We start from the raw sequence: 22,711 nt of genomic DNA, 5'->3' as shown, positions 1-22,711 counted from the left end.
CATAAAAACTTATAATTTTTTTATATTAATAGTAAAATTAGTATACAAACAATTCTATGAGAAGTAAATAAATATCAAAAATTGTATAATTTATTTTAAAACAAATTCTTTTTTCATATTTTTTAAAGTTTATTTATACATTTTAATAATTATGCAATTATTTTTTTAATATAAATTTTATTTTCTCCATTTACATATATATTTTAAGAAAGTAACATTACTTTTTAATTATAAAAATCAGAATATGTGAATCGCAAAATTATAGAAGAATGCACGAATTGAATTGGAAACAGATGGAGCTATAACATCGTTCATTAAAAATAAAAAATGAATTTTTTTTATTACATAATTGTTATATAATTATAATTTCAAATTTAAATAAAGGAGGATAAAATTTTTTTAGGTTTTTGCTATCGCTCGGGAATAATTTTTTATTTTCGATTTTTACGAAGAAAATATAAATATAAGAAAATATAAAAATAAAACGATCCTCACAGTAGCAAAACCCTCGAAAATTTTTACTCTCCTTTATTTAATAGTTTTTTTTTAATAAACGTTCGAATACTGTCTTTTTATTTGAAAAAGTAATTTGCTTTCTTAATATAAAATGTTTTATTCAATATAAGACTATTATTAATCTTATCTAATCTGCTGACAGTTTGGTACCATTAAGAGGGTACCAAGGAGAGGACATTGAAATCGTCTTACCAGGGAACTTGACGGTGTACGACATCAACTGGCTCGCGGTGTGGTGCGTTGAATACAGACACAATTTCGGGCATGTTCTAATTCCAAAGGACCTCGATGTCCCTCCGGCTCTTGGCCAAACGAAAATTACGGTAAACCAAAATGAGTTCTCCAATCCACCGGTCTGTTACGATCCAAACTTTTGTGCCTCATGTACTCTCATTAACATTTACTGCGAAATGATAATATACTCTACCTTACTCTTTGATATACACGATGAAAAGCTTCGCTTTAATAGAGACGAATTGAATGCAATGTGAAGAAGGACGTTTGCGTCTTTATATGATAAAACATATATAGTCACTATCTAATATTTAAAATTTAATAGAAATTGTTCCAATAAGTCTTTTCTTAGATATTTTTAAACAACAATATTTTCTTAAAACTAAATGTAATTAAAAACGCGCGATAGATTATCGAAAAACCCTCAATTCGATGTTTTTATGATAATATAATGAAACTATTAGTACATATACATATGTTATTTTCCAGTAAGCACCAATTAATAGCCTAATAACATAACATTAATGTTATCCATACAACATGCATGTTTAAAGGATATCTTGTCTATGATACTTTTAGATATCTTTTTTATATATAAAATTATAAAAGACGTCTTTAAGATATCTTTACAAAAGTCTTTTAGACATGTATGTGTGAGTATATAATTGTTAGTTGATGTTTACTGGGTTATCGTTTACATTCAATTACTACATATTTTTTCTTATAATAATGTTGCTGTTTTCAAATGGAATAGCCGCCGTGGTGGTACAATCCAGTAAGTACAACGCGATGAACGATTTTGCCGCATGGACGATAATTTCTCGTAGTGAAGTTACATGTGAGACTTTTATTTTGTCAGACGAGCAGTACACCGGCGCCAAAGCAGGTAACCAACTGTAAAGAAATGTTGGATGGTCGTGTTCAAGTGCAATGGCAACTACAGGGTGAGGATGTACAGATTCGGATCTCAGGACGTATCGAAGAGGATCAGTACGTGGCATTCGGATTGTCAGGTCGGGATGGTAAGGCCGAGATGATCGGCGGTGACGTCGTCGTGATCGGATACAATAATAAAACTGGCAAGTTCATCGCCGAGGATTACTATATGACGGACATATCTCAGTGCGATGGCAAGAGGGGTGTATGCCCGGATCAAAGGATCGGTGGGAGGAATGACGCAATACTTGTTCATGGGGAAAGACAGAATGGTATTACAACAGGTACGTCTTTTGCTTATATTATAGTTATATATCTAAATTTATCAATTATATAAAAAAATTTATAAATAATTTTTTATTGAATAATTTATCCAAGCAGATTAAAAAGTCATAATAACAAAATGGTATTAAAATGGCTTCAAAATGATTATTAGAAGTGTCACATTGTTTTGAGCATTAGAAGTTTTGAGCATTTGATTATTAGAAGTCTTTGAATTCATATTATATTGTTAAAGAATTTAAATACATATGATTTTACGTTAAGACGATCGACCCTGCGTGTGATTATATACTCCTACTGTTTGTAATTATTACGTAATAGTTAAGTGTATGAAATGAGAAATTATCGTTAATGCGATTTATTTCAATTATAGTCACGTATACACGCCCACTGAGGACTAATGAACCAGAGAAGGACAGGATGATTCCGGAAAGGGAAACAAGCGTGATTGCTGCCATCGGATCTTTAAATGCGCGAGGCGAAGCTAATGCTCATGAGAGATTCGATAAGACCACTGAGGATATTCGTATCGATTTTACGTCAAGAAATGTTCACGAATGTACAAATTCCTTGTACAATATTCCGATCACGTCTGATCTTGAACCATGGACACCGGCTGTCATCAATGATAAGAATATTTTGAGTGCAAGAATTGGACCGACTGGTGCAAAAAGAGGATACTCACGAATCACAGGTATCAACATGTTATGACTGAATAACACATCTATAACGTGTTCTCATTACTTACACTGTGTGACCACAAAAATTTTCCAAAGGTCGCGTGGGTTTGGTTATGTCGGGGGCACGGTCCACTACCATTTCCCCAAGGGATTTGGCAAAGTTAGATCGTACAAAAATGGGGAATCAATTTATAGTTATGAATTTTGAGGAATACAGGTAGCGCGATTTGAGGTCAAATATATATGATAACAAATATACGTGCATGTTAATATTTTTTTCATCACGCGTGCACGTAATGTGCCCTATACCTAGCTTAACGCTTTTGCATGCGGTAAATAGCCAATATCTCAAGCCGTTGAGTTATTTCTCTAATCCCACTCTTCTGCGCAAAAACGTTGCTGTATAGGGCACATTACGACGAGCACTTGTAATGAAAAATTCTATATGTAGCGAGTGGGGGCATATTTGTTTATAGGTCGGCACGGACACTCGTGCGCTCGTGCCCGGCCGCGCAATAAACAAATATCCTCCACTGTTACACTATGTACTATTAAATTTATTCAGCAATTGACCAGCAAAAATCAGAAATCATGGAAAGTAGAGATTTTCTTTTGTATCGACATTCCATGTGCATGATTTGTTGATGAAATTTTTCACCTTGTTCGTCTGACTCTGTAGCAAGCTGCTTTTCAAAGAATTGAAGGTGGTGATGTAAAAAATGGATTTTCAATGACATATGAACGCCGATATTCTTAAAAGCGGTCATCATATTATCTAATAATATACGGTAGTTTTCAACTTGATGTTTCCCGAGAAAATTTGAAATCACAATTAACATTCTTACGTTTATCTAACGCGTTATAAAGTGATACTGGTGCGTGCGAAAGTTTTGATGCCTGATATGAAATAAACACATATATTTACTATCTAGGATATGTGAAGCTGGCACGACATTTTGTCGATATCAAAAAAATTATAACAGTTCCAGTAGCACTTTTCACAGTTCTACCTAGAAATAAAAAATAGTTCCGCAGTTTTAATATGAAAAAACTAATATTCGCATTTACAGATTCCAACTTTACACAGCTGCTCTGTGAAGTTGGCACCCCTAAATGCGAATATTGGTAAAATCATTATTGCATTCGTTTGTCCACTGTTTGTCCACGTTTGTCCACCCATTATTTTCATTTGTCCACCCTATGCTTATTATATTTTTCGTAATAGCGTAAAATAATCACTTGGGGGTGTTACAATTTTTTTTGTGTATAACTTTTTCTTGGAGGGTGGTCCAATGAAAATAACGGGTGGACAAACGTGGACAAACAGTGGACAAACGAATGTAATAATAATATTACCAATATTCGCATTTACAGATTCCAACTTTACACAGCTGCTCTATGAAGTTGGCACCCCTAAATGCGAATATGGGTAATATCATTATTGCATTCGTTTGTCCACTGTTTGTCCACGTTTGTCCACCCGTTATTTTCATTTGTCCACCCTCCAAAAAAAAGTTATGCATAAAAAAAAATTGTAACACCCCCAAGTGATTATTTTACATTATTACGAAAAATATAATAAAAATAGGGTGGACAAATGAAAATAATGGGTGGACAATCACGTGCGCGTTGTGGACAAACGATACCCGTACATAATTATGAAAAATTATCACTTTGGGATGTTACAATTTTTTTTTGTGTATTACCTTTTTTTGCGGGGTGGACCAAAGAAAATAACGGGTGGACAAACGTGGACAAACAGTGGACAAACGAATGCAATAATGATATTACCAATATTCGCATTTAGGAGTGCCAACTTCACAGAGCGCTACGTGCGCGATTCTTTTTTTTTTTTGAACGACCATATAATTTTCTCTTACAAAATTTACACCAAAGCATAGTCGATTAAGCTTTAAATTATAATTACATTTCTTTGCGTCTTATTAAATTTGTCATATTCGGAAAATCTTATTGATTTCCGCAACATTTCCGTCTGCCATATTGAATTTAAAAATTTGGAACACGGAATCAAAATCAGCGTTCGCGGTAACCCCCATTTACCTAATTTCGCTGAAATTTTTAAATTTTTATGTATTTCGCAACACTTTCGTCCGCCATTTTAGATTAACCATTTGGAATTTCCTAATTTTGATCACAGATTCGAAATCAGCGTCCGCATAAGTCCTCTTAATTCAAATTTCGCCGAAATCGAAAAACTTTAAGATTTTCGCATCTTTTCCGTCCGCCATATTGGATAAGTCTTTTTTAATTATCATAATTTTTACCATGTTTTTAAAAGAGCGTCCCCGAAAATTCCTTGTTACCAAAATTCACCATTTTCGGATTACTTTAACTGCCTCAACGAATAGAGGCTTCAAAAAAGCGTGACACGCCAATTTTAAGATATGATGATTTAATCAAATGCAAACAATAAAGCAAGCAAACATGCATTGTGTGCCGCTAGCTTTTTAGGTATCAACATTTGTGTTAGTATTTAATTAACATACGTAAAATAAAAAGTATATATCCAATATATTCTAAGATTTTCATTTTATAATTTCTGAAAACAGCTGATGAAATCTGAAAAATATAGGTCTAATGTATTCTAAGATTTTTCATTCTATAATTTCTGAAAAAAGCTTAGAAATTCTATAAAAATCTCAATCAGTGATTTTTATTACAATTTATAGGTACACCTTCTTGGGGCATCGCATGGTACATCAATGATTTACTAATTCCGGAGATAACCGTTGAGCGAGGAAAAACTTATACCTTCATCGTGGAGGGTGGGAACGATCCTACCAATCCCGCTAAGTGAGTTGTATTCTCGTTTGTGATAGTACCCTTTAAAGTATGTACACATAGGATAAAATAAAATTAGAATTGCTACAAAATATTCCTAATATGACAACGTTATATTACGAATAAAAAAATACATTATTATGAAACGTTCTTATGCCTTTGATCTAGGTATCATCCATTCTATATAACTGACAGTTCGGAGGGTGGTCTCGGACAAAATATAGAAAAACAAACGGAGGAAATGGTATTTGCTGGAGCAGAGTATGATTCCAATGGATATCTTCAGCCAACCGCAGCCGGCCGTTATTGCGAATGGACTCGTCTCACAGTGGATAACGCAGATAATTACAAGACATTCAAGAGCTTCTTCGAAACACTTGAACTTAAATGCAACAAGGGCGAGCCTGCCAAGCTTGTATGGACTGTGAAACAGGATACGCCGGACTTAGTCTATTATCAGGTATAACTTATTAAGGAAAAATTAAAATCAAATAACTACTTGCAAAGATACAAATTAATTTAGTAAACAGTCTAATTAAAATTTATTAAATTTTTTGAGAGATTTCTAATATCAACCTTTTTATCACAATTTTTTCTTCAGTGTTTCACGCACAAACATCTAGGCTGGAAGATTCATGTTGTTGATCCGGGACGGTCGCAGAGAAACATTAACGGCATCAGTCAAGTTCTGCCTACGTTTACGACGTTTGTGGCGTTTATTATCGCACTTTTATTCTCGAGATGAATCATTGCGTTTCCTTCTTTTAATGTGGAACAAACAAAATAGAAGACAAAGATGACGACGAAAACTGATCGATTTAATATAATTATGAAAGCTACAACAATGTACGATTGTTAAATCGACAAAACACATACAAGGTTGTATGAAAGTATTTAGTATATAAGATCTATTCTAAGGTAAAAGATTAGCAAGATATTTTTAAGACCTATCAGATTGAATATTTCATATTATATACATATGAGATATATATATTATATATAATATATATACATATATACACAGGTACACGCATACACATATATATATGTATGAACATGGACGCAAAATTTCCATACTCTGACATATAAAGCTGAGTTGACAATAATAACGAAATAGGTAGATTAGAAATGGATAAATTCCGACAATAATCGTGATCAGAACTGAATAACCAATGAAATTCTGACAATATCGTGATCAGAACCGAATAATCAATGAAATTTTGACAATAATCATAATAAGAATTGAATTATCAATGAAATTCCGACAATAATCGTGATCAGAACTGAATAATCAATGAAATTCTGACAATAATCGTAATAAGAACTGAATAATGAAATTTTGACAATAACGAACGATTGTTTAGAGGAAGGATATATCAAAACGATATTTAAAATCGAGCTGATTAACACGTAATTATATATAGATATAAATTTGATGCTGAGAGAGAGAGAGAGAGAGAGAGAGAGAGAGAGAGAGAGAGAGAGAGAGAGAGAGAGATGTATCAACATGTACAATGTAAATTTTGCACAAAACTATAGTTGATTTTAATATAACTTTAAATTGACGATAATACGTAAGAAATACATTTATAAATGCTGTCGACTTGACAATAATACGTAGAGTAGTCAATCGAGAGAAAAGAAGAGAAAAGAGAAAGAAAAGAGATTAACGAAATGTGGATTATGTACAAGAAAGTAAAGAAAAAATAATACTTAAGGGTGAGATGTGCAAGTTACAAACTATCCCCTATACGTGTAATAATGCTATAATATGTATATACTATAGAGTGGACCTTCCTAAAACGGAATGAAAGTAAATGTGCCTTGGGTACAGATAATAATAAATGTCTTTAATTACAAGGATTAGGACCCACTCGGCAGAAGGACACCGTCTAGTACTTTGGAACTGGTCTCTTGTGCGTAAAGTGTATTACATGAGTAAAGCTATGGTTTATATTTTATAGAAAAAAAAATATCACATATAGAGAAGGAATTATTTCTTTAAAAACTATTTCTTTAAATATTCAATACAATTTTAATTACGTTTCTAATATTTTGTGCGTGTTCTGACATGACTGTAATTGTTTAAGCAATGCTGTTTGTCGCGCGTGTAGCAAAAACAACTTTCGCAAGTATAATAGAAAAAGGAAACATATAAAATTATAAAACAAGTTTCAAAAGACTGCTTGCGACAGTTATCTCACAGATATAACTTACATCACAAAACGTACAAGGGATATGTAAGACGTGCAACCAAGAGAAATCAACAGAATACATAATCACTTAGGGTAGTGAATTTAGTATAATGTCTCTCTCGTAATGTCAAGTTTTAAATGTGTGTCCAGCTCCTAAGTGCCGGGGTGTCCATGAAATTCGCAGCAACAAATTCTTTGCGATTCAACCGCTTATCATACGAAGACCAGTCTGTATTTCATTACATACGTATATACACATACACAAGTATATCATACATATACCGAACAGAATTCTTTGAAACTTACATTACATCTACATCTAACTTTACAAGGGGTGAAGCGTTAAAAAAAGGAGAAAGTAAATAGGGACTCGTACTAATTATCATACAAGTAAATAAATAAGAATCGTTTAATCGATGTTTGTGTCGCTGAATTTTCGATATGACAATACTTGAGAGCAATCCCGATCAATAACGAGATCTTTGCTCGAGACGTAGACTATGTCGCTATATTTTTCATCTGTTCATTTCTTCTTTTTCTAAGGAAACCATTTGAAAGTAACAGATTCTAGTTTGTAAGTGGATAAAACTCCTACATCTGTGAATGACAATAATAAATTATCAACTTGCAGGATCTAATCGATAGAAGCGGGCTGCTCCCGGAAAAAGCTGTTTTTCTTTCCTTAGATCAATTATAGTCGAAACTCGCCAATTTACAATAATGAATTGCATGTGTATGAATCAATCATTCGCCCATATAAATGTATGAGACAAATTATAAGTCGTGTATTATTCTGCAATAAAACATAAGTCATAAGTCACATATAGGTAAAGTGTTCCATTCGCATCATGTACATGTACAGCTAACATATATAGACAATAACATATAGATAAATACATCGTTCGTAGTGTGAGTACAAATAAAATTTCATGATAATATTTCAATTAAATTTCTAAATTAAATAAAAAATGTACAGTAAATTTATCTTTTGATTAGTTCAAATCGTATAGAACTATAATAATTGATTATCTTCTCTGACATTTGACAACGCAGTTTTTTCTAAATCGTTATCTAAATTATTTAATTTTGCAGAATTGCTTGTAACGATAAAAAAAATATCGATATACATCTTGTTATAATTAATAATTTCTACATATTTCAAAAAGCCGTGCTTTAGTTTTGCTCGCGTTTATTTACCTTATATTACTTCTTTAATTATGTGGTTGATGCGTACTTCATTTTCAATCACATTCTTCCAGCAGCAGCCCGATGATGTCCCAAGTTGTTAGTTCATAAGAAACAAATAATAGCTTAGATCCTAAGAGAACTTTTTGGCTATATTACTGTATACATTAATACGTATAAAGAGGATAAATGAAACGTGTTTGTGGAAGCGCCTCCGGAGACTAAATTCAAAATATTAGTCATCCGGTATAGTATGCGAACGATTACCGTTAATGTTGTACAGTTTCAAACGTGATTTCGAATTGTTAGTGGTACTTAGTGCGTAATATTTACAACTCTAGATCTATCTTTCAATTAATATTACTAAAACGGTCTACTTATAAGCTTCCATCCATGCACAGTTACTATGTAAGACATGTGAAATAACAGAGGTGCGATGAGATAGAAATGAAACTCTTATCACGTTACCATTTCGAACGCAATTTAGACAATTTTCCATAAGCAGCGGGTTTCAACAAGAACTAGCTATATAATCACTAACGATAGATTTTACAAAAGAGTTTTGAAATAATGTCTTAGCGCATCTTTTGTTGCTTTTTAATTGTAATGCCTTTTTAGATTTTATACGTTTTTCGAAGTTTGTATTTACGCATGGAAACTTTATGAACAATGTTGAAATTTTACTCTGGAAATGAAAATATACTGTGTAATTATTTTATAATATTATTAACTTATTAAAGGCATTGATATACTTCGATTAGCAATTTTATCATAAAGTTTTTGCAAAACCGTATCTTTACGTATTATATAATAATAATATAATACATACATTTTTATCGCAAATTTTAAAAGAGAAGTTCTGCGATAAATATGAACTCTCTCTCTCTAATTGCAAATTGGTATCGACGCTTATCACTTTGCACTTTCATTGTCATATTCATTTTACATCATTACTTTAGCATTTGACGTACGTAAAAATAACACAATATTGCAAAAGCTTTTTTCTTTTTATTTCTTGTTTTCCCGTGATTATTGTATACGTTTCAAAACTGTACAACTAGCTTTGTATACGCGCAGACTAATATTTCAGACAATATAGTGTAAAAACAATCGCTTAAGTACGAACGGTCTTGTAACTTCTCGGTAAGAGGAATAAATAGCTATAAGAGTTTGAGATAAAAATTATTTTAAAGTTTATATTAAGCAAAGGACGAAGCGTTGTTATATATGTTAATATGTACGGAACGATGCAGTCGAATCATACCACGCTTTACACCTGTGCAAGTATTGCGTCCCAAACAAAATTTTTTGTGGTATGTGAAATCGCAATTTTAGGACAGTTGCTACAACATCAACGTTAATTACATTTCTTCCTTCTACATTATACACTTCTATATTACACATATATTTCTTCTATATATTATATATAGAAAAATCTATTTAAAAAATATGAGTTAATTAACTTAATGACGAAACAGGAAAATAAAAAAAGATTTATAAAGCTTCATCAAATTATGTTTTCCTGATCTTCGATGAATGAGATTTTTTCAGTCCCACACAACTTTAAAATTTAAAAACAAATCTTATTAACTTATGAGATTGGATATTCTTTTTTACAGGAGAAAATTATACATGGTCAACTTTTATTTAAATTTATTATTTTTTTACGAAGTTAAAAGTATTATATGTAAATTTTATGTTGTTAAATTAAGCTATGTTATATTTTCTGTTTTTTGTTTCTTGATATTTTCTTTAAATATTGATGTTTTATACTACTAATATCATAAATAAAAATGCTTTAAAAAAAATTCTTATTAATTATTTATTTTTTGTAATTTTTTAAAGAAATTTTTTCGTTAGTATTTCTTAATTTACAAAATTATAATTTTAGCTAATTTGACCGAAACCATGTTTTTTATATGAGATTAGTGCAAGGTTCTTTTCTAAAAAGTTATTAAGCCATACAGAAATTTCAAAAAATTCTGAAATAAAGAAATAGTATAAAAAATTATATATATGAAAAATGTATGAATTCTAAAAAAGATTCTGAAATATTAAATATTATATAAAAAATTTTAAAAAAAGTAAAGGAAGATTTTGGTAAAAAAATGTTAATTGATGTTGACGTATCTGATCCCTAAAGAAGAAAATTTTTACAAAAATTGGTAATCTCGTTGGAAAAATCTCATAAGCAAGATACTTATCTTTAAGCATTTTTTAGATACGCCGTTACAATATCCGTATACGAAAAGTGCGTCCGTTCCGTACTGCAAAGCTAGGATGTCTTACATAGCGAGCGAGAGTATTACTTGGCAAATGAAAATCGTCTTGCAGAACTAGCGCGCGTGTCGAATTGTATCCAAGGAACGTTGAAATTGTCAACCCTTTCGTTTTTCTTCAGCATTTACGTGTTAGGCTAGTTTAAACTAACAACTAACTTCACTAATCGTCTACTTATCGCGGACACTTTATCTAACTTTGTAAGACGTTAATCGTTTATCTCCTGTTTCAAGTAAATGCACAAACTATACGAGTTTAAATCCAGTAAAAATATTTGCAAGAATGCCGAAGAATTCTAGCACTCTTTTCACTGTGAGGTTGTTGCATTACATAACGCCGTGCTGAAAGATAAAATAATGATCTTTCGCACTCAAATCTATCAAGTGTATCATCAAGCATTGAATTAATTTAAAATGAATCACGTGAATAACACGGTGGTTTAAAAATGTCTAAAAGCGTCCAAAAGAAATCTCTTTAGATGTTCAAACGTGCTTTAGACGTTCTTTGTAGCGTTTTGAAGTCTTCTGAGATTTTGTTGTCTTTCGGCGCGGTTAAGATCTAAATATTTTTCGTGTCGAATCTCCATTTGATATATTTAAAATAAATATTCATGATAATTTTTTCATATACGCATTAGAGCAGAAAGTTTCTAAATGATATCTCTATAGCTCTTCATTCATTCCAAAGTTTGCCTAGAGATTATTAAGATGTATTAATGCTCATGGTTTCATAGTCTCATAAAACACGTAACGAGAAGTCAATCCTTACTATTTAAATCGTAATTTGACATATCTCGCGTAAGATAAAAGAAAAAAAAAGTCGGTCAATGTCGGTCGCAAAGCGCGCGAGCGTCGTTAAAATCTCGATTGTTTACTAGATAGGAGACTTTGTCGAAAATGTTAATTTTCTTTATATAGTCTATATGTAATGTACCGTATATAAATGTCTCTTTTTCAGTTAATCTGTAGCGTTACTTAGAAGACATCCGATCTTCAAAATCAAAGCCATACGTACGAAAGAAAGGAAATTTTGATGAAAAGAAGACTGCTCTCTATTTCTCGACAGAAAAATATCAGTCCCTTTGACAATAGAATAGAATATGCAATGAACCATATCACTACTTATTCTTTAAATGTAATGGCATTCGTTCGTATTTCAATGGAATGCATCGTTGTTTCATTTCAGGTGTTCTTATTCTTGTATTCCAAAAGGAACATACATATTTGTCGTTGTCGTGCGCGAATTTATGTTATGCGATCTGATGAAGATACGCGATTAGAAGTGTTTTAATTGTAAAACCAAGTTCTAAGTGTCGCGAAATATATCTCAGGATGTTCTATTCTTTTATGAACTATGAGTTTCATTGCACGTTTCACGCATTAATCTTAATGGCTTTGATAGCGCTACATTTATTAATATTTGGGTAAAAAGAGCATATCTAAGTAATCACGAGGTATATGATATATTATGATTACGAATTATTGAACATTGTATCAAATTTTATATTCACTTCTTGTGGTTGACAATAAACTGGTTTTATAAAAAAAGAAAAAAGAAGAAAAAGAATCATAAAGATTGTTTGTACATTTAATGCGACGGTCAAAAGGGCCAACGAGTGTATGATCAATATAAATAACGTGTGCTGCTGTACAAATAGGTTTATACAATATTATATATTTAAACTTCACTTCGGATATCCCCAAGGATCTTTCTTTTGGTCCATTAAGACAAGAGAAGATTCACAAATCTTTTTGAACACCTCGCGTAACTTTCCCTTTGAAAATACCTATACAAGAACAGTGTCATATTAATATACATGTTTCTATAAAATTAACATTTAAATAGTTATTTTACTATTTATACATACTTTGTACAGCTGATGTTGTTCGGAAGCAAGTACGTCAGCCAACTGAATGCAGCCGTCATGTTCATTCATTTCCGACATAACAGAATGTAGCAAAAGTGTGACTTTAGGAATACAAAGCTCACGCAACTTTTTCAATTGGTGTTCCCTAAGTTCATCTTCGGGCGTGCACGTTTCATCATTGCTACTCTTCGAATCGACGAGCCAACCCCCGTCGGGAAACAATAAAACATTAAATAATAACTGTTTCACAGCCTGAAACCAAAAGAAACAAACACACATTCAATTTATATTTACATTTGATTGTGCATTATGTGTTTACATTTTTTGCGTACCTTTGTATGATGCTGCATAGTAGATTTCCATCTTTCGAGTTCTAAATTGTACTGTGTCTTTCTGTGATCGTACGCAACCTTTTCAGTGAATGTAGCGTATGTGGGTAATTTTTCTGGTGGTGTGGGTTTACCGTGATGATAATGAGAGAACCATTCGCCAAAACCTTCCTGGGCGTCAAGATATGTTTTATAACAAAGGTATTCCCTTATTGCCGCGGCAGCTTTCTTCGACAAGTTATTAGTTATTGTAAGATTGAGCGTGCAGTCCATAGTTGGATACTCGCTCATAACCGATTCAATTGAATCTGATGGAATCTATGCAATATACAAAAATAATTATTATTTAACTATATAATAATAAAATTAATGTTTATTATAGAATTATAAATTATGATAAAATTTGTAAAAAAAATTCATATAATTATGATAATTAATTTTAGTTTTTACCTTATTAAATGCTTTCCGTGCCGCATCAATCTTTTCGTTAGTCAAAAAGTATCTAATGAGCGCATTTGTTTGCCGTAAAGCTTCTTCTCTCTGACTTTGATAGAAAATCAACCAATCCAGAGCATTGATCTTTTCCATGTCCGCCTCAGTAATAGTTCCTTTCAAGTCCGTTGGGTCGGATTCTACGTCTTTCCTACGTATGTTTTCCACCACCAATTTCGTAATTGCTTCTACATTCAAGTTCGCGTCTTCCGCCGCACGCAAACATTTCTGGCGCTGTTCATGCTCTTTAACACTCTCTAAATAAGAGGCATAGTTGGTTATTTGATCCTCTTGTGGTAATGTAGCTGTGTAGAACGCGATTAAAGTCGGATCGCCCATTTCAATAAGGACACGAACATACGCCATCAATACTTTGTCTTCTACCTTATCCTTTGTACTTTTCCCAATTTGTCTGAAGAATAATATCAGATGAGCAAGGAATCTAATGAACTGCGAGTCACAGACGCCTACATCTATCATACTTTCAATCTCTTTCATTAATTTCGGTATTTGATCTAGTATTATATATTTTTGAATTAAATGATCGGGTTTGTTAGACTGAGCACGTATTATTGGATTTTTCGATGCGTGCAGCTCTTTGAATGCGTCTTCCAATGAGATTTCATTTTTCCAATATTCTTCTGGTATAACTGTATAAATTTTTATCATCATTAATCTCAATGCTGATTCGACTTTGATATCTAAAAGGCTCTTCACATAAGCCCACAATGCATCTTGCCAAGAGGATGCTATTTGAAGTAGTAGCTGGACATTGCCACACAGGCTTGCATATATGGCACGATAAAATATACCTGTACGGAAAATATGTGTATACATATTTATTTACAAATAAACAGTTGAATTTAATTATGGAGGAAAAAATTCAGCATTTAAAAGTATTCAAAAATTATCCTAACAAAATACTCTAATAGTTTACAATCTTTTTTCAGTAATACAATATTTTGATAATATCAAATAAATCATTATACCTATGCGTTTATCTTGCGACAATTCCCAAGCACACATCTTCCAAAGACTTCTATTAGGATTCCCTTCGATTGGTAATTTAGTGTCGGTCAATGGATTGCTGTAGTTTGGATCATGATTAGGAATCCATCCTAATAAACATGCGGCTCTCCAAGGTTGACCACAATGCATGGCCAATGCTTGGGCTTTCTGAAGACGTCCACAACGTACCTGTAATACACATCTTTTTAAATGTAATTATATTTTTCATTTTTTTAATTATTTTTGTATTAAATCAATTGCTAAAAAAATAAGCAAAGATGTTAAAATGTGTTTAAAGATAACATTTAATTATAATAATTGGAATGAATCGCAAATATTTTATAGTTGAGAACAAATCTATAGTCTCTATATATACCTCTATAAACATTCTTTTTTCAAGTCTAGCATCATCTTCTCTATCCAAATCATGTAATGGCCTACCCTCTCGTATCGGTGCATCAGGATCTAAAGACGATACCATTGGTCTGGATGAGCTGAATGCAATTCCCAAATTTTTATTGTGCAACTGATGAACTGTGTTTTCCCAGGCTACTGTTTTATCGGTAAAGAGCTCTACGGATGGATATTTATCCGCTTGATCCAAAGCATTTTTTTCTAGCCAATCAATAATCAATTGATATTCTCTGATATAACTTTCAGACTTAAACAAATTTTCTATAACATCTTTTTCAGATATATAATTATTGCTTATTGGTTCATCATATTCCATTTGTGTAGACAAGCTAGCGCTACTACTTATACGGTTCTGATAGAGGCAATATATCAGTCTCCACGTGTTCCTCTCACTTTCCAAAGAAATTTCTTCTTCTGCTATTTCTGTATTTTCAACTTTTGATTGCATACCTGTTGGAATAGATTTAATAAATATTTTGCTTAAAATTTAATATACTTTATATTCACTACAAAATGATTAAATAAAAACAATGTGGAAAATAGATTACTGAGAGTCAAGCGTGGAATTTAGTGTGTATGCAATTAAATTAAAAACAATGTCAAAAACTTAATTATTTTTTGTTTTTACTAAATCGTTTTTTTTTTAAATTTGTGTATTAGGCTTTGTACATAAAATTCTGACTAACTTTTTCTTCCTATTGTTTTTAAATTTAAAAATCCTATGTTTTTTATTTGTTAATCAGATAACAGTATAAAAAATATGCTAACTCAGTTAGTATATACTTTGCTTCTGTACCGAACATAATTCAAAACGCTTACAGTTAATTTCATTTGATAAGTATATTCTAATTGTTTGCAAATTATATCTTACTGTCTTATAAATATATTATTTATGTACTGACAACTCAAAGGCTCATATAGATATTTTACTTATATTTGATTTATTCTTACAATCAGAGCTACAAAGCTCTATTTTGATTGTAAAAGATTGTATCTACTTGCGAGGCTGGAAAACGGTATAAATTATTTACTGTACTTTTTCCAATATTTGCAGTACCTCTCATTATGTCCAGCGTGTCAGTACAGTTCTGTATGAAATCCGCGATGGCATCAAAGACCTGTGCCTCCGAGAAGTGCGCTTGCACGCTCTGAAGGAAGTCATAGTAGAGTTTGGCTTTAGCCTCCCGCCACGGCTCGTTTGCCTTCAGAATCGCCCCGGTCACCGTGCTGTCCTCCATCATCTCCTTGATAGTAATGTCGTTCCTCTCCGAGCGCATCATTATATCGCGAATTTCATGAGGCGCGAGGGTTAGCGAGGTGTCGAACGTTGAGCTCCACATTGTGGAGCTTAGTTAGGGCGGTTAAGGCCACTTTCACCCAGTGATGCGATTTCCAATCCGTTTGCAGCCCTGTTCTTCTTCCTTTTTTTAATTAATGGCTCCCGGGCTCCCGCCTTCAAACAACGAAAAAGGAGGACGATACGGCCAGATCACGTTTTAAAATTGAATTCGTAGTGATTCGCATCGCAAGAACTCAATCAAACCCGGCATTCCCGGCAATAATCGCCGGCAACGTGCGGCAGAACTCGGCTTGCAGCCCTCGATGGTAGCGCCATCGGTCGGCGGCCTGACGCAACCGCGGTGCATCTTTAGTGTCTCTAGTGACGTTCGAACAGTGGTGACATCTTTCGCTTTTTTTCATTGAACGCAACAATAACGGTTAAATCAAAACGATCAAAACTGCTCAAAACAATCGATGAAATGGACATTAGCGAGGTGAGTAAATCTTTTCAAAGGTATCAGAATTTTACTTATGTGTACATACATAAAATAATATAATATCATTAGCTTAATTATCAATAATTATTAAGAATGTAATTTTACTATTAATAATTATTGCAAATCGATCATGAGATTAATATAATCATAACGTTTACGCGTAAAATATAATAATAGTTTATTTTTTATGTGTATACAATATAAACTGTCTATTGTGTATCTGTGTAAACTGTAAGCAGTTTATGGGTTCTTGCTCAAAATTTAAGAGAATACTGTATGTTACCACGGATTACCACCTTTCTGTGTTTTTATTTGATAAGATTATTGCTGTCTTGCTACCGATAGTTTTTGATGACTAGTTTTGACTATTTTAATGTAATGACTTGCAACATTATAAGATATGAAAAATACTGAATAATTATATATTTTACAGATTTCAATAATTTCGCTATTATAATGTATTCACTGAGAATGACCCGTTCGGTGTCGAAATGTTTGTATTTTATTTTTTAAAATAAAATTGCTTTGTTGTATAACTGGCTCTTTGCCCTTCAAGTTTTTAATTTGTTTCATATATTTTACATTATTTATATATTGACTATATTTTACTGCCAATGCTGAAAACATATATGTAATATAAACTATAGATTTTTAGCACTGGCAGTGAATTTTGGAACATAGGTATTGTTTACATAAAAGAGTTGTATAAACTTAACATGTTTAAGTATATATTTTTTGTATAGACTTTTTTGTATAATTTTTAAAATATATAACACAATCCTAGCAATTTTAGTTTTATTATGTGAATAGTTATTAATTATACCACTTTATTATTAATAATTAAGGCTAAAACTTGTAAGAAACATTAATTAGTAATTAATTAAAAACAGGTAGCATCACACAATAACTCAGTTATTACAACTGGTGTTGCAAAATGCAACAAAAAAAATATGTCAGCCGATGAAGTCTCTTTGCTTCGAGACTTACAAAGAGCCATATTGGAAACAACAGAAGAAAATGCTGCATATACAAAGGAGATGGCAACTTTATCAGCTAAATTAAATCTTGATGTCAAGACATTACCTAACGACATAAAAGAAGATTTAGAGACAGTATCTTCGATTCTAAAAGCTGAAAAGCTGTTCGAATTTGATGAAATGACATTGCAGGTAGTTAAAGAACGAAAGATTATAGAGGAAAAAAAATGGGAGCGAGAACAGAAGCAGATGTCCATACAGTACGATAAATTATTTAGAAATTGTACAAAGTTACAAACAAAGCTTGATCATCTTCAAGATGCGGTCGATTCTCTCAAGAACTCTATTGACGTTACAGAGGAGGATAAGAATGATATGTATTGTAATAAGGTTTTTCTGTCTACAAAATTAAAGGAGTATCAGCAAGCTGTAGAGAAATTGGAAACAGATTTAAGCAAGATGCAAGTTGACGAATTTTATTCGGAAAAAATATTGAACAAGTTTAAATTGTACCTGGAAAAGACAAGCAGATTAGCAGATCTCAATCAATCGCTTGCTAAATACGAGAATTTACCACCAAACTTGCTGCAAGCTAAATTACTGTTAGAAAGTAAAAGGAAAGAGTATGAAGAGTTAGAACAGATATTTTTAGAAAAGACTCAGTAAACTCGAGATTTGCATTTCAAACTTGACTATTAATATATTTCAGTATTTATATACTCTTTGAACAAATGTCAGATATCTATCTTAAAAATAAAAAGGCAGATAGCTCGAAAGAATAGAAAAATCTAGAACAGATATTTTTGGAAAAGATACATTGTTAGAGTAAATTTGAGTTTTAATGACATTTCAAAAATACAACTGAATAATAAACTTTGATATATTCTAGTATTCGTAATACTTTTTGTACATATGCCATTATAATTTAGCTTATAAATAAAAGATCGTTTATATGTGTATAATATTAAAAAAAAAACTTGTATAAATCTGCATTTAGAAACCGTATTTCGATTTTGTTTGTTTTCGTGCCATCCTATTCTGAGACCACTGATTTTTGAGTTCCAATTCCATGGCTTTAGCTTGATGTGCTAGATAAGTTATCTGATGTTTCTTCTTGGATTGAGAATTTATCCCACCACTCTGCATAGATACCGGTCTGTGTACAGATTCTTCCGTTAATGCCTTTACCAACCATTCTCGTTCATCTGGTTTTATGTCTTCCCCGTTTATTTCGATTATATCTGCTTCATCAATTTCCTTGCGTTTTATACCCCGTTTTCCACAAAGATACTCAATTGCTTTTTCATCAAAAGCAACATTACCTTCTAAGTCGACGTTGTATTCTTGTTCAGGGATAGGTAACTTTGGACCAACCTCTGCTTTATTTTTCAATAAAATCTCTTCTTTTGGTAAATTTATAACATTACTTGTTAATGTTTTACTCGAGTGGCCATTCACTGAAGCATCAGAATTGATAGAAGAAGAGCTGTGTATTGTATGATCTTCTGTATGTTTTGTGAGTGAAACTTTAGTATTTGATTTATGTAAAAGATCATCCGAAGACAATGTTGAATCTAGTAATTCTGTTGGATTATCACCTGTGGAATTGTCTGGCAGATCTTCACTTGTGGCCAGCCCAAAGAAATCTATTGTTGCATCTTCTTCATCCGAGCTCGATTCATTATGTGATTTATCTGAGGTTGGCTTTTTTACTTTAAAATTGTTTTGATTAGAACTGGATTTCTTTGTGTTTGGCTGCTGTATATTGGCTTTTACTACTGTATTTTTAACAACCTGAGGTATTAAAGTCTTATTGCTTGCTGGCTTTCCTTTTGGCGCTGTCAAGAGGGAGAACAGTCCACAGCCCTTCTATAATGATCAATAATTCATGAATTGTATCTATAGGTGTTTACTTTGAGAATATTTTCTAAACTTACTTGTGATAGTTGTATGACTTTGGCTGGCTTGTCCTCATTCTCCTCTTCAAGATCCTTAAACTGATACAGTATGGAAATAATACAAATGTTTGATAAAATTAATTACTTAAATATATATATATACACACACACACATACATACATACCTCCAATAAGGAAGGCACTGATATTTTTACTATCTGCTTCTTTGCTGGTTTCAGGACTTGATTTTCCGTTTCTTTTTTCAATAAAATATCGTCATCGACTTCCTCAACTTTTCCTATAGAAGTGGAATCTCTGGGTTTTGGCAAGGTATTAAGAAGTTGTTGTAAGTTATGATCCGCATCATCGTTCTCTTCCTCATCATTTGTACTATGTGAAACTACTTTCGGAGCAGGTAAGGATAATTTCGTGCTTATTTGTACGGTTACTGCTTCGGTCGTATCGTTATCCGTATCATTCACGATATTTGACTCTCCGACCTCGCTCTCTTCATTTTCTGAGTTCTCATCACTACTATCGTAAGCTACAAGGCTCATTGTCGATCAGGAATATTTCACACTCGCTTGTGTACACCCGAGCGTAACATAACCATTTGTTGACAATACTCTGTCGCATTGATAGATTTTATCAGACTGTAGAAGAAATAAAAGGCCTAGTTTACATCGCTCCTTTAAGTCTTATGTCTATGATGCTAGAATTCTCGAACCGAGAATTGTGTAGCCAATCAAGTTGCCGTTTTTCCGTAAAAATTGCATGTTGATTGGCTACATATTCCTGGATCCAAGAATTTGGACCGATCGAAGACACATAGGCCGGTATTCATAAGTCAGTTCTTATATTCAAGACCGTCTTAAGTTCAGTCTTGAAGAGTTATGAACCAATCAGAGGGCCGCTTTAGCATCTTAAGACATACTTAAGACAGTCTTCAAATAAGAACTGACTATGAATACCCGATCATAGAGCTTTAAGGTATGTATGTATGTACATTTAGAAGCAAGCGTCAAACCAGTCAAGCCTCAAGCAGCGGAAGCAACAACCAGCCAACCAGAGAAAATTCTAAAAGAGGACATAAGTCACATAAGCTTATTTCTCGTAAATCGCAAAAAAAAATGCCGCGCATTACTGCTACGGAGTATTAGGAAGGAGTATCAACTTCTGCAGTTTACTGTAAGCTCCGCAGCGGCAAGAATTCATGGCGCTTTCATCGCTGAGAACCCCGTTTCTTCCGGTTGTGGAGGTAGAACAATAGGTCTGTTCGCGTTGCATGAAATCCCCAAATAATTTTGCACTTAAAGTGAGATAGATGTATATTCGGCTTTAAAAAGAAAGAAAGCGAAGATGGTAAGTGCAAAAAGTGCAAGCAACGCGAACAGACCTCATGTCCACATGTGTGTAATGGGCCTCTACAATAAGCCGTAAGTCACAAATCATAAATCATGAGCTAGAAATGGACTAATCACAGTCGTCAATTTTTAGTTTCTTACTTCCGATTTATGACTTATGGCTTATTGTAGAAGGCCCATAATATACAGGAGTATTGCGACTCGTTTTCACTTAATATGCAAGGAAAAATTGACCAATTACATTGGTCATGTGACCAAATTGTTCAAATGTGATTTGTTAATTCTTTCTTCATCCGAGATCTCGGACCGATTTCTAGCATCGTGGACACAAGCAGACACAAGGCTTTAGAACGAAAAAGCTAAGGAGTTGATACTCCTTTCTAATACTCCGTGATTACTGCCCTCTGAAGAAGTGGATATAAACTACACAGTATCTACTTTTTTATGGCGCTTCTGATGGAAATAAATCGCTGAAATAATTACAATTTATCAAATTAATAAAGATTTTAACGATTTCAACGTTCAATAGTAAGAATAAGAAATTGATCAATTACAGATTGAATTATGTGAGAAAAAAGCTTACTCTTTATATTATAGACGACGCATTAAAAACCGGTAAATTTTTATAACTATCGATAGGGTCCCGGACAGTCTCTTGCTCATCGAAGTCTGGATATATATATATATTTTTTCCATATTTTTCTATGGTATGGTCAATAATGCAGTACTCTGAGTAATCGATGACTGGATAGTTAAATGAGGCATAGGTAGGTAGAGCAGATATCTACAAATAAGTTCATAATTTCGAGAGGTGATGTGTATTTTACAAGTTTGGAAACTAGATGACAGCACTATTAGCATTTACAGTGGCGTGAACTAAACAACTAAAGCATTTGTAATCTTCTTTGTTTTTTCAACTTTCGATAATATAATAATCGTTAGATAAACGCGTTTTGTGTGCAATAGGCCTTCAAACTTATCTAGCCAATAATTCTTTCGCTCTTATGGAAAAGATAAATTGATAAGCTACCGCGCCAATTTCTGCGACGTTTAATTTTTTTTACCGGGATTACAATATTTATAAAACGTTTTCATAATATTTACAACAAATGTTGCATAATATTTCTGATAAATCTTTATAATCTGTGTAATTGTTATGTGTGTTTGAGCAAGTACGACACATATGTGCATACTTATAAGTATTATATATGTATAGTACAGTTTTTAAAAGGTAAGAAATAGTTCTATAAATAATTGATAAAAACTCAAAATAATTAGATATAAACTGTTTTATAAAAAATAAAGCGATGAAGACAAAACTCACTCATGGTAATGTGAAAATTAAAGCTCATTTTCTATTTAAATACAAAAAGAAATTAATTAAATTAATATAATTATATTTCCTTCAAGAAATGCCGCGTTTAAAAGATATTATATCTATACAAAATTTTTGAAAAATATATAGATTATAATA

At 32.4% G+C, this 22,711-nt stretch overlaps 5 protein-coding genes across 6 annotated transcripts in view; 3 read left to right on the top strand and 2 right to left on the bottom strand.

Annotated features, from left to right (window-relative positions):
- LOC108771631 (protein Skeletor, isoforms B/C-like) overlaps positions 1-1,650 on the top strand; it is a 46,381-nt gene extending 44,731 nt beyond the window's left edge. Inside the window, exons 6-7 of the mRNA XM_018536972.1 lie at positions 659-900; positions 1,505-1,650. Of these exons, the coding sequence (XP_018392474.1) occupies positions 659-900; positions 1,505-1,650 (388 nt within the window). The remainder of the gene's footprint in view (positions 1-658; positions 901-1,504) is intronic.
- Positions 1,488-6,284, top strand: LOC108771696 (protein Skeletor, isoforms B/C). Its single transcript, XM_018537052.1, has 6 exons — positions 1,488-1,525; positions 1,610-1,970; positions 2,342-2,662; positions 5,339-5,462; positions 5,619-5,910; positions 6,052-6,284. The coding sequence occupies exons 2-6, from the start codon at positions 1,655-1,657 to the stop codon at positions 6,193-6,195; spliced, it is 1,197 nt and encodes a 398-aa protein (XP_018392554.1). The 5' UTR covers positions 1,488-1,525; positions 1,610-1,654; the 3' UTR covers positions 6,196-6,284.
- A 6,347-nt stretch (positions 6,285-12,631) lies between these two features.
- On the bottom strand, positions 12,632-16,763 carry Nup107 (nuclear pore complex protein Nup107). The gene is made up of 7 exons (XM_018537045.1): positions 16,278-16,763; positions 15,183-15,670; positions 14,788-14,995; positions 13,757-14,610; positions 13,310-13,624; positions 12,978-13,229; positions 12,632-12,896 (listed from the first exon to the last, which is right to left on the bottom strand). Exons 1-7 carry the CDS (start codon positions 16,558-16,560, stop codon positions 12,795-12,797), a joined length of 2,502 nt encoding a protein of 833 aa, XP_018392547.1. The 5' UTR covers positions 16,561-16,763; the 3' UTR covers positions 12,632-12,794.
- A 163-nt stretch (positions 16,764-16,926) lies between these two features.
- On the top strand, positions 16,927-18,641 carry LOC108771630 (uncharacterized). The gene is made up of 2 exons (XM_018536971.1): positions 16,927-16,995; positions 17,889-18,641. Exons 1-2 carry the CDS (start codon positions 16,981-16,983, stop codon positions 18,639-18,641), a joined length of 768 nt encoding a protein of 255 aa, XP_018392473.1. The 5' UTR covers positions 16,927-16,980.
- A 283-nt stretch (positions 18,642-18,924) lies between these two features.
- Positions 18,925-20,511, bottom strand: LOC108771710 (proline-rich protein PRCC). 2 transcript variants are annotated; one of them, XM_018537068.1, is made up of 4 exons: positions 20,059-20,511; positions 19,913-19,972; positions 19,574-19,844; positions 18,925-19,480 (listed from the first exon to the last, which is right to left on the bottom strand). In XM_018537068.1, exons 1-4 carry the CDS (start codon positions 20,428-20,430, stop codon positions 18,969-18,971), a joined length of 1,215 nt encoding a protein of 404 aa, XP_018392570.1. In that variant the 5' UTR covers positions 20,431-20,511; the 3' UTR covers positions 18,925-18,968. The 2 variants fall into 2 exon arrangements, with proteins under 2 accessions (XP_018392570.1, XP_018392568.1); XM_018537066.1 differs by having other exon boundaries at positions 18,925-19,844.
- Positions 20,512-22,711: the final 2,200 nt, after the last annotated feature.

This window comes from Cyphomyrmex costatus, unplaced genomic scaffold (genome assembly GCF_001594065.2).
Source record: "Cyphomyrmex costatus isolate MS0001 unplaced genomic scaffold, Ccosl1.0 scaffold164, whole genome shotgun sequence".
Classification (NCBI taxonomy): domain Eukaryota; kingdom Metazoa; phylum Arthropoda; class Insecta; order Hymenoptera; family Formicidae; genus Cyphomyrmex; species Cyphomyrmex costatus.
The sequence above is the reverse complement of the archived record's forward strand: the minus strand, read 5'-3'. Positions and strand labels throughout refer to the sequence as shown.

Excerpts from the sequence above, each read along its gene's own strand:
- Nup107 (XM_018537045.1), bottom strand. The coding sequence starts at position 16,560 with ATGTGGAGCTCAACGTTCGACACCTCGCTAACCCTCGCGCCTCATGAA. Across the intron at positions 14,996-15,182 it reads AAAAAAGAATGTTTATAGAG|GTACGTTGTGGACGTCTTCA; the intron begins GTATATATAGAG and ends TGTGTATTACAG. Across the intron at positions 13,230-13,309 it reads CTATGCAGCATCATACAAAG|GCTGTGAAACAGTTATTATT; the intron begins GTACGCAAAAAA and ends TTTTGGTTTCAG.
- LOC108771710 (XM_018537066.1), bottom strand. The coding sequence starts at position 20,430 with ATGAGCCTTGTAGCTTACGATAGTAGTGATGAGAACTCAGAAAATGAA. Across the intron at positions 19,973-20,058 it reads CAGTGCCTTCCTTATTGGAG|TTTAAGGATCTTGAAGAGGA; the intron begins GTATGTATGTAT and ends ATACTGTATCAG. Across the intron at positions 19,845-19,912 it reads AAGTCATACAACTATCACAA|AAGGGCTGTGGACTGTTCTC; the intron begins GTAAGTTTAGAA and ends TGATCATTATAG.
- LOC108771696 (XM_018537052.1), top strand. The coding sequence starts at position 1,655 with ATGTTGGATGGTCGTGTTCAAGTGCAATGGCAACTACAGGGTGAGGAT. Across the intron at positions 2,663-5,338 it reads AGGATACTCACGAATCACAG|GTACACCTTCTTGGGGCATC; the intron begins GTATCAACATGT and ends TACAATTTATAG. Across the intron at positions 5,463-5,618 it reads GATCCTACCAATCCCGCTAA|GTATCATCCATTCTATATAA; the intron begins GTGAGTTGTATT and ends CCTTTGATCTAG.